This window comes from Mizuhopecten yessoensis, unplaced genomic scaffold (genome assembly GCF_002113885.1).
Source record: "Mizuhopecten yessoensis strain PY_sf001 unplaced genomic scaffold, ASM211388v2 scaffold10797, whole genome shotgun sequence".
Taxonomy (NCBI): Eukaryota; Metazoa; Mollusca; class Bivalvia; order Pectinida; family Pectinidae; genus Mizuhopecten; species Mizuhopecten yessoensis.
This window is the reverse complement of record NW_018408726.1, coordinates 2,327,041-2,339,057: the sequence shown is the minus strand read 5'-3', so window position 1 is coordinate 2,339,057 and position 12,017 is coordinate 2,327,041. Positions and strand designations below refer to the sequence as shown.

At 35.4% G+C, this 12,017-nt stretch overlaps 1 protein-coding gene across 5 annotated transcripts in view; it reads right to left on the bottom strand.

Annotated features, from left to right (window-relative positions):
• Positions 1–3,205: 3,205 nt before the first annotated feature.
• LOC110462500 (filamin-A-like) overlaps positions 3,206–12,017 on the bottom strand; it is a 77,892-nt gene continuing 69,080 nt past the window's right edge. For 3 of the 5 annotated variants that reach the window (XM_021516467.1, XM_021516470.1, XM_021516469.1), the window contains 6 exons: positions 11,429–11,608; positions 11,162–11,176; positions 8,334–8,615; positions 7,862–8,011; positions 7,058–7,225; positions 3,206–6,536 (listed from right to left, as the gene is read on the bottom strand). In XM_021516467.1, the coding sequence (XP_021372142.1) occupies positions 6,289–6,536; positions 7,058–7,225; positions 7,862–8,011; positions 8,334–8,615; positions 11,162–11,176; positions 11,429–11,608 (1,043 nt within the window). In that variant the 3' untranslated portion in view covers positions 3,206–6,288. Of the gene's footprint in view, positions 6,537–7,057; positions 7,226–7,861; positions 8,012–8,333; positions 8,616–11,161; positions 11,177–11,428; positions 11,609–12,017 lie in introns of those variants that run through there. The other 2 variants (XM_021516468.1, XR_002464291.1) reach the window with 2 other exon arrangements.

The window sequence follows — 12,017 nt, the reverse complement described above, 5'->3', positions numbered from 1 at the left end:
AGGGGAGGGCAATCAATTATGAAATAAATGAGGTTGGTTCGACCCCTGAGGCAAGGGGGCGGGGCCCTGAAGGGGAACTTAGCTAAATTTGCTTTAAAACGCATCTCCTGCTTAACGCCAGAGAGGCTTTCAACCAAATTTAGTCTGAAGCATCACTAGGGGAGGGCAATCATTTCCTAAATAAATAAGGCTGGTTCAACCCCTTGGGCTAGGAAGACCATGTCCCAAAGAGGAAAATTATCTACTATTTTGCTTTAAGACGCTAATACCCCCTAATTGCCTGAGTGGATTGTACAAAATTTGGTCAAAAACATTATTGAGGAAGAACAAACATTTCTTAATTGAATGAGGTTGATTTGACCCCTGTGGGCCTAAGAAATGGTACAGCTAGATTATCATATTCTATGGTGTAGTTTTCATAAATTGTTAAAAATTGGTTTCTAGGTTTATAAAAGCTTATAGTTGAATGAAAATTAAAGTATTGTCTAATTACACCCTGTAATATAACTGATTTAAAATCTGTTAACATGGCAACTCAATGGAGGCCCCTGATTAGTTGAAAGTCAGATATTGTGGACCCAGTTGGGCTAGAACATAGATCTTGTCTGGTTTTGAGGAAATTTCATATAAAGATGTACTAATGCATTCAGTTGTAATGACTTATATATAAAACCAGGTGAGCGATACAGGTCCAATGGACCTCTTGTTAATTTATCACTGGCAAAAGGAGTTTGGCTTAAGCACATGAACAGTTTATGAATACAGACTGAGGTGTTTCCCTGGCACGTGTTTTATCAAGTATAACCAAGCTGGTGTGCCAATTAATCCTGGGCTGCATTCATTAATCCAATCCAAATGGTTGAACTGGTTTGCAACAGATTTGTTTGTATATGAAATAAGGTCGAACCTACAATTATATAGTAATCTGATGCTGCTTTCAGGCAAGCCTTGACAAAGCCTTGCATACCCAAAAATGTAGCATTTAAAAACAGACAAACCGATTGAACAGGATACACAAAAGGGGGCCCTGATGCCTAACTCCTAACCTAATCTTACAAAATTAATGACAGTCCTCCCTTAAACTGCTTTCTTGTTCTATAAACAATGGACAATACTATGGTCAAGCACTGATCTTAAAAGGAATGTTCTTATTCTATTTTGGCCATTTCCTGACGGTGAGGACAAATATTCCTCCACAGATAACACTATCAGAGAACTGTTCCCAAGGTGAAAGGCTGTAATAGATTTAATACATGTCATTTGAAAATTAGAACTCATTGAATACAAATCAACGTCAACTTTTGTCAACACTGGTTTACTGATGCCACATAAAGTAAATTTCCACAGGAAACAACGTTGTAGTGGTAAACAAGAGTCCCAATGGGCCTGCATCGCTCACCTTGTATTAATCTCGCACTTGTAGCCCTAAAAGTGATCTAAAACAAAGCTACAGGCAAAATATCAGTATTTATGATTAAAAGTCATTCAAAAGAACCTGTTAAAAGATTTAACAATATTTGACTCCTGTGACCTTGAAAGTCAAACAAGGTCATACGTTGAACAAACTTTATAGCCCTTCATCTCAGCATGCAACTTGCTAAATATCACTACCCTAGACTTTTTTTTATGTGATTAGGTCATTTAAAGGCTTACATATTTGACCATATGTGACCTTAAAAGTGGAAAAGGGACTTTCAAATGAAAAGCCTTGATAGCCTGTCATACAAGCATGCTACTGGCCAAATATCAACATTCTGGGCCTCATGGTTATTCAGAATAAGTCGTTTAAAGATTTAAAACATATTTGACCCCTGTGACCTTGAATATAAGTCAAGGTCATTCATTTATTCAGAATAAGTCATTTAAAGATTGTTAAAATATTTGACCCCTGTAACCTTTAATAAAGGTCAAGGTGATTCATTTGAACATGCATATACTGGCTAAATATCATCATCCTGGCCCTTTTGTTTTTCAGAAGTCCTTTCAAGATTTAAAACATATTTGACCCCTGTGACCTTGAAATATAAGCTAAGGTCATTCATTTCAACAAACTTGGTAGCCCTTCATCCGAGCATGCTACTGGTCAGATATCAACATTATGGGCCTCATTGTTATTCAGAAGTCATTTAAAAGATTTTAAACATATTTGACCCCTGTGACCTTCAATATGCATTGTAGGTCAAGAAAAAAGAAAGCGGTAGCCCTTCATGCCAGCCTGTTTCTGGCCAAATATCATCACTCTGGACCTTTTGGTTATTCAGAAGAAGTTGATTAAAGGGTTTTCAAACCAATTGACCCCTGTGACCTTGAATGAGTATCATCACTGGGGCATTTTGGTTATTCAGAAGAAGTTGTTTCAAGTTTTTAACCTATTTGACCCCTATGACCTTGAATATTGATCATTTATTTTAATAAACTTGGTGGCACTTTATCCCAGCATGCTACAGACCGAATATCAGCACCCTGGGTATTTTGGTTGTTCAGAAGCAGTTATTTAAAGGTTTTAAACATATTTGACCACCTGTGACCTTGAATATAGCTAAAGTTCATTCATTTTAACAAAACTTAGTACCCCTTTACCCTAGCATGTTTACTGGCCAAATATCCTTAACCTTGGCCTCTAAGTTATTCAGAAGAAATTGTTTAAAGATTTTTTAAGACAATTGACCCCTGTGACCTTGAACATGGATGAAGGTCATTCATTTGAACAAACTTGGTAGCCCTTCATCCCAGTATGCTACTGGCCAAATATCATCACCCTAGGCCTTTTGGTTATTAAGAAGAAGTTGTTTAAAGTAAAATATGAACGCTGGACGACGGACGGATGATGCAACACAGCAAAAGCTCACTTTGCTCTTCGGGCCAGGTGACCTAAAAATATCATTGTCCCACAGAAAATGAAACATTACTTGATATAAGTTCTGTTGGTAAAATACAAAACTGGTTCAGATATATCAAATGAATATATATTTTATTGTAACAACTATTATATATTACATGTATATTTCAAATACAATATCATATATATCAATGAGGAATGCAGATCTTGATAAATTGTTTGTAAACAAAATAAAATGAAAACATGATTTTAACAATGTACAATGTATAATAACAGTTGTCTGTACAAACCTGGAAATAGTCAGTATAAAACATCAGATCTACAACACATTGTGCTTAGTGTATATAATATATGAATATTGTTACATTTTTTTTAATATTTTTTTTTTAATTACAGGTTACATATTACAATCTCATATGTATTTTAGTTTTTGATATATATTCAAAAAACACCATATTACCCTCACACAGGGGGCACATGGAGACAATTACTCCTCGTTTGTACAGAGGGGACTCGCAGTACAATTAATAATTAACTAAGTTTTAATCTAAAAGCTAATTAATATATAGTCCATAACATCTCCAAGGCAAATTATTCATTATAACTAATTTTAGTTAATCTTAAATATTTGTCTTTACTGCCAACCTCCTACACAAGCTATAAGCCATGTAGACAGATAAAAACAGCAGATATACGTGTAGAAATTGGAGAAGCAGATTTAGACAAATCCTGCTACACCTCAAATAATTTGGTTTATGGCATCATGATATTAATTGATTTTGCAAATAACGGATGATAATTTCTTAATGTATTATGCCATTAATATACATATAATGCAGAATATATAAATTTATATATATGTTATAAAAAAACACAGTCAATTCAAAACATTTTAGCAAAATGTGAAATTGCATAGTAAAAATCTGATGGACAAAAAGAAGATAGAAAATTAATTCCTATCTCAATATCATTGTTTGAATCTTTAAACCCTGAAACCTTTAACCCTTTGAACATTTAACCCTAAAACATCTAGTACAAATCTTTAGAAAAAAAATAGATGTGAGAATTAATACAACTAATAGTTTAATTCAGCAAGGCAAACATTTTGCAATTAACCCTTTCACTCCTACATCATTTTAGTAGACTCTACTATGTATTAATATGGATGAATCCATTATGGTCTATGGTGGTGAAAGGGTTAAACACAAAAATCTTACACAGGTACAGTGTCCCTTTATCATGTCAGGTTTATGACCTTCGTAATGTAATCACGAAAATACCACATACAGCGTAAATTATGTAGCAGGTTTATTTTCTAGTACATGTACAATGAAATCTGTCATTTCAACATGACAGCAAACACTTTGTGTCTAAAAACTATACACATATCCGATAACTTAGAAATCGTACCTTCAGCACTAAAATGATTAATGGTTTCCCACAAAAAAAAAGGAGAAATTGACAGTTCCTACAGAGTATTTTGACCTGTGCTTCCAGCTATAAATCATTTTGATACAAACATATCAAAATTGCTTACCCTGCCAAAAATAGCAAAAGTATGGCATTGAAGTTTTAACAAACAATCAGTTTTACGCTGTAAGAGCAGTTTTACGAAAAGTGACGAGTAAAAAGTACATTGTACATATAATATCTGTTAGATTCTGGGCTTTCACCTCAAAGTCGCCAACGTTACATCAATCGGCCGATTTCCTTTACTCATGTAGTCTGTGGAACAATCATAAAATAAAAAAATCATTTCGTTGTCAATGTGATATGTATCAGACTACTTTAATATTTGAAACAAAGATAACATCTGTGTTTAACAAATCTATTCTATTAAATCAAATTTTAAAACATTTTTCTAAGTGGAAAACTTAATAATTATGTTACAAGAGATGAATTTATTAATATTGGTGATGTTAAAAATTCTAATGAGGAGTGTAAATTTCAGCTATACCCAAGATATGCTACTTCTGATTATTATATGATTGGACAATTGCTAAACAATGCGTATTGAAATACTTAGAAAAAGGTTTGGCATTACATATATATGCCTTTGCATCAAGTCATTCAAGGTGAGAATGTACGTTAATATTTCAGTAAATCGTGCCTCGACAGTCAATTTAAATCACTTTTTTTTTTTTTATTGTTCTTGAAGTATTATACATGAGGATTTCAACAACAGCATATTGTCTCTGTTTACTTCTGCCTGGAAAAGTGTTTCCAAAGTTACAATAAGTCGGAATTGATGTTTAGTATTAACGGTAGATAAGTTATCGCACAATTTTTCATTTTTGCACGACTTATCATACCTTGAATCAAAATGCTTCTTCAAACATCACATGAGCAATTCTTCGAACTAAGCGTACCGAAATGTAATTTATCTCTGAAGCTCTGTAGAAGTTATTTATTCTGTTTTGTAAACTCTCCGAGTTATCATATCTTTAAGCACAGCATAGCACCTTGATCAAAAGAACAAGACTGAAGCACATTCGGGAAATAATTATACCCTGAATATATATATATCTAAACTAAGTCTAAACAACCACTGCTAATGATTTTCTGAAACAAAACAAATAAATCGTCAGAAAAACGAAAGAAAAAAATGACAATGAATTCTGGAACTTTTTTCACAACATCCTAAAAATTATGATTGCAAGACTTTGTTTAATGTCCTTACAACATATTGTGATGTTACATTACTTATAGATAGGTTATAGGGAGGGGGGGGGGGGGCATTTACTAGTTGAAAATAATATCACAAACAGTCAAATATTACACAATACATACATATACAGTGTACAATGATATATGTGCATGAATTTTGAAAATATTCATGCTAGTCATTTAATCGTGATTGTGTCTAGGTTTTGTAGATGATGCGTACTAGAGGTATAATGAATAACAGCTGTGAAAATCTGTTATCTTCCTCTTGATGTGTTGATTGTTAATGGTAACCTGTTAAGTACCGTTTGATCGTATGCTAAACGTACCATGTACACATTTTCAACTTTTTGTATGCCTGGTTACAGCATCAAAAAATCTTTAACAATATCTATGCCTGGTCAGGGGCACCAAAATTTCACTAAAATCAAGCATAGCAAAAGCATATTCATTGCATACTAGTATCTTGAGGTAAATCCTGAAGTTAAATTATAAATGCATAATCAGAAATGATTGAATGTTTAACACAATATTTTTGGATCAATGAAGCTAAATCTCATACCTAATAACCCTAGTCTGCTAGGCATGAAACCATCATATTACTAAAAACAAAAATTGGTATTTCTAGGAGTAAATCTCATAATTCTATTTTGAGTACTTTGACCTGGGTACCAAACTTTATCTCATCTCATATATTTTGAGGTTTGAGTATGAACGGAAAGTATGGCATTGTTTTCACAGCATCTGTCTTATTTGATTTCAGCTTTTGGGCGGTACGTAGACCTCTATATTTCTGCTTTCCACTGAGCGTATGTTCGAGGCGTGGCAGAACTGGTGTTAAAGGCTTTTTCGGCAAGCAATTCATCTAGCTCCTGCTTTGTGTCCATGATATTGATCTGGAATGGACTTCCAGGAACGTCCACGCCAGACCAGCGTATGCTGAGGATGTAGAGACCAGTTTCTGTGGGGTCGTAGCGACAGAGAATGGTACGGTCCCTCTGGCTGTCTCGGTACATCTCAACTTGGAACCCACCTACAGCAACGACATTACATTGTGAGATATGATACTATTTCACAAGTATACACAATACAATGTACCACATTCAGATAAAAACTTACATCTTTGTCAAGCTAAAGACAATTGACCTACATTTTTGTCAAATACTCCCTCTGGGTTAGGAGGGAAGGGGGTTCGATGAACAGAGACGAGGGGGCCAACAATTGAGTCATCATTATGACCCCATTTTAACAGCCATTAAGGAGCAGAACGGGTAAACATGTAGTATCAGAGTGCTATTGGGCGAAAAGTCTCTATGATTTTTGACAGCTGACTTTACTGATTCGGCACCCTGTGGCTATTTGAGTTTGTTTTCAGACGTTTAGAGTCGAGACACCGGTCATTTGCACTCTTTGCTTGACGAAGGAAACAACAGACATTTTTGATAGCTCGCAAAATGAGTTTTTAATTCCTGCTTGTGTTCAAATCAAACTAACTAAGCCTTTATCAATGATACCAAACTGATGAGTCTTACTCCCAATTTATGTCCTATTTACCTTTCGGTCCTCTGATCCTGACCGTGAGTTGACCAGCCCCAGCTCCTCGTGTCTCTACCACGAAACTGCTCTGGAACATCGCCAGGATTCCGTGTTCCACTCCCGGGCCTGTGACACGTACCTTACTAGCATCAGGCTGTGATCCCACCTTTATGATAAACGGACTCCCTGTAACAAAACAAAATAAGTTAAAACTCAATCCAAAGAATTTAATTTTGATTGTGTAGGAGGCATGGTTGTCTAGTGGTAGGACGCCAGGCTCGTGACTCAAGGGTTGCAGGTTCCAGTCACGTCACAGCACTGTGTTGTATCTTGTAGCAAGATACTTTACTCTGCTTGTTCCAGTCTACACAGCTGTAAATGTGTCCTTGGTTGGGTAGTGCTAGAATTGTTGAATGCTAGCTGTTAGTGCCAAAATGACAGTACCGGCTGTGTGCTCCCCAGAAAGATATTGGCTGGTTACAAAGGTCCTTTAACCACAGATAATAATTTGTCAACCGGTTTGAGACGACCTACCAACTAGGTTGAGATAAAGCGGTATATAAGAACTTCAAATTATAATTAAACTGTATAATTATTACAATTTTTTTTTTATCAACTATATGTTTCAGCAAATGAAAATTGTCAGTAATATTTTGACAGTTCAACTTTCAAAATTCTAGGAAGAAATGAACTGCACATTAAGCAGTCTACAAGTAATTTATTTCTTTGATTTAACCTTTTTATGCCTTTTTCTTTATCCTACATACCAATTTGACTATTGATACCATACCATAGGTACAGAAGAGTGACCTTGACCCTTACCGAGCACATGCTCCCCTCCGTATTTGATCTGCATGACATGTCTGCCGACCTCCATTGGTTTGATGGCCAGTTGGAACGTTCCATTTTTGTTATCATGAAGCTCCACATAAGCAATCTTTGAGGGTCCCATACAGGCAGCTGTCAGCTCACCTGTGAAGTGAATTACTTATCAGTTATAACAATGTTTAGAAGAATATATTATTTTCAACAGTTTTAGTTTTCTTTTTCATTTTTTCTATATTTAAAGTTGAAATTTAACAATGCACAGTAAAACCTACGTTTACTTGTTTAAGTACAAAGGAAAGCCTGGTTCATTTTTTCTGATATGACAGTAAGTTGTTCAAGACAGGATTGAAAACTATTCAAATAAGATGTCAGTAAACTGTGGTCTCACTAAGAGAACTTAATAATTTTAAACAAAAATTCATGCAAAAAATTAACCATAATGACAACTGTAAATTATTCAACTTACCTGGTCCTGCCTTTCTGACATCAATCATAACATCAGAGGTTCTTCCCAGAATGCCTCCCTTCAAGCCCTCACCAGTGACAGATACTTTGTGGGGGAAGAAAGCCCCGATGACATTGACCTTGTATGGCGACCCCTTCAGTTGACGTCCATTCCAAACGATGTGGAGAAGGTAAGCCCCAGGAATGATCGGTGTGTAGGTGCAGTGGAAACGCCCATTTCCAAGGGAGACTACTCTGTTGTTGATCTCTGCCCTCACTCCTGATAGTGTTACTTCTGGTACACCTGAAATGTCGAAAGGCAAATGTACGTTGTTGTCATATTCAGCTAGCCTTTCTTGTAAAGTCAGGTATTTAATTCATTAACTCATTCACCCCTGAAGACATATTTGAATTCTTCCAATTCAACGGTTGGAATAGTCAAATATGACATTTCAGGGGTGAGTGAGTTAAACATTCAAATTCCCAGAACAAACTTTGAAACAATGGCAACATAAAAATACATAATCAAGAGGTAACATTTAATTCAATTTACTTTTTAACTCAATAATGAAATAAAATATTACACAAATACTAAATGTATACAAACTTAATTAAATTATCTGAAGGTGCAAATGTAATTGGTTTCCATTTGAGGTCAATGTATATTTTATTAAAAGGAATGACATTTTATTTTTTCATTGAACTGCCTATCTTGATGGTTGTAAAGCTGCTAAATTTTAGCTGGATAATAATTTAGCTTGGTTTGAATTCAAACGATTTAATGTATCAGAGGAAATCTTCTGAAGATTTTAACACATCAGAACCCTGTGACCTTGAATGTGGGTCAAGGACATTTATTTGAGTGAAAAAATAGCACACTTACTGGCCAAATATTGCAACCCTAAATCTGATGATTCTTTAGAAGAAGTTGTTAACACATAAAATATTATGATTGCTGATATGCCAATGCGTCAGATGACAAAGATACGCGAGTTGTGCCATTTAAGCTAGATATTAAATATAAAGCTGTGTGCAACTGTATGATGAAGCTGGTGTCTCTTCAACTCCTTTATAGAGTACCCGGAGAAAACCCACATGGTCGAGTTGGTTACCCCTTTCCTTTCACGTCCGATTGGGGAATCGAACCCCAGACGCCTTGGTGAAAGGCAAGTGCACTATCCAATGCGCCACCTGACCACCCAAAATATACCTTGGCAGTAGCTCTCTAGTGTGTATTAGCTGAAGGAATTTTTCATACTTTTACCATCTGTAACTTTAAAAGTAGCTATGGTGATTACCGGTAATTTGCATACCTGATAATTAAGGCCAAATACCAACTTTTCATCTCTGTAGGCAGCAGTGCTTAAGAAGTAATTTGAAATTTTGAACAATTTTGACCCCTGTGACCTTAAAAGTAGGTCAAGGTAATTTTATTTGAAGAACTTTGATAGCTTTTTATCCAACAAGTTTGAGCAAGCAGGCTACATATCATCTCCAGGTATGAAGGGTTTTTTAGAACTTGTTTTAGTTTTTTAAACATTTGACCTCTGTGAACTTGAATAAAAGGTCAAGGTCATTTATTTGAACAACACTGTACCAATGTAATCTTTGACAAGTTTAGCCAANGAAAAATAACAACACTTTGTCAGGACCATGAGGCGATCATTCCTACCAACTTTCAGTTCAATCAGCCCAGCAGAACTTGACTTTAAGTTTGAAATGTAAAATGTTAACGGACGACGGACGACGTACGACGACGGACGAAAACGGATAGCAACATATGAACTTAAAAGCAATGAAATACATGTAGGCATAAACCAATTTCTTGAAAGCTTCAAAATAAAGGAATTTCCAGGCTACAGGTATATATAAATATGTGCTTGAATTTCTGAGTATATTTAACGATCTGATTCCAAACAGCCTGATGTGCCACCTTCCTACACACACACTACTTTGCCCATCATTTCTACACTACAAAATGAGATGTCATTTTCAAAACTTATCTGAATGAACAATTAGCTAAAGCATGATAATGCTATTGAACTAGATACATGTGCAGTATTTGAACTTTAGATTTTATACTCTGAAATACTACAAATATTTTGAGTTTGTGACCCGATGGGAGTTATTTCTTTGTATTAATGCTGATGTTCCTGGTAACTTATTTGTTTTTGCAATATCCTGCGACTGGAATTTTGGAGTAAATGATTGTAGAAATGTTACAAGAGACAGAACGGATCTAAAATGTGTTATTTTACATCATTTATTTTATCATGTTTTAGATAAAGTTTCAGTGAGTTTTGTAAAATGTAATGGGACCAAGTTAGAGATTCTATTTATAATATACTTAACAAATCATTTGCATATGAAAGGAGTATTTAGATATATGAATCAAAGGAAAACAGCCACAGCTTTGTTTAAGACATGTGTAGTCACAGTAGGTGACATTCTCATTGATGTATTACACTTCTAGCTAGTTATAACGAGTGTTTTAGAGTGCATTGCACTGTATAGCGGCACAAGTATATGATAAAACAGTTGAATTATTTTGAATATCATTGTTTCTAACCCCTGTTATTTTAACTCGTTCACCCCTGAAATTTCATAATGAACTATACTAACCTTTGCATTGGAAGAGTTCAAATATGTTTTCGGGGGTGAAAGAGTTAACGTCAACAAGTATTGATACTGTTTATAGATTACTTCTTAATTATTTTGATTTATTTTCCTTGTGTTTTTGATTACAGCAAAATTGTAATGCAGCTATCATTATCCCATATATCAAAAGATTAAAGTTATATGAAAAATACACGCAAAGACTTATAATAGCTGGCATATCAGCTCTCTTACCTGCAGACAGGAAGGCTAACAAATAGGGGCAAAGAAAATGACATTTATTTTCTAATGGAATATGGAATATTTTCATCAAAGGAAAAGAAAACAGTGCAGTTAATCCATATTAAATAAGGTAAAATGAAACCACACTAACGTAATTTATCTAAACATGCACATAATTTATATGTTGAACCATCACAACATTTCTTCACATTAGTATATATATATTTATATTTCAAAGACAAGTTCTGATACTGTCTGAAAAGTATATTAAACACTCACCAGGACCTGCCTGAGAACCATCAATGACAAACTCCGCCTCCTCGCGAACTTTGGCCTCCTTCAGACCACGCCCAGTAAGGATGACTTTGTTGGCATCAGCAGATAGGCGAACAGCGTAGCCAATGAATGGAGAGCTGGGAAGTGTGCGTTCTGCCCAGAACAGGTGGATGTAGTGATTACCTGTCAATACAAAGCGATGAGTTTTATTAGCCTTTCTGTACTGCAACTTCGGTCCACAATCCACACCTGTACATGACATCACGGATGAGACAGCATATTATTTTGTAATCTCGACAATGGGGACCACGAAGCACATTTTGTTTGTACCGTGCACAGAACAACGGTATGGAAAGAGTTTAGCTTTTTCTAGTGTCAAATGTAATCTAGATGGTGATGTCTTCATCTTCTGTGTTCAGTGACGTACTTCTACTCGGGATAAGACCTTATCATCATCTGGATCCTTCAAAGTTTTGAACAGATAAGGAAACCTGGTTTTTGTCTCGCCGCCATGAAGTAGCGGAAGTGAGACTAAAGTTGTGGCTTTTACGGCAACAGCAGTATCAACATTAAGTTGACCCCCCCCCCCCCC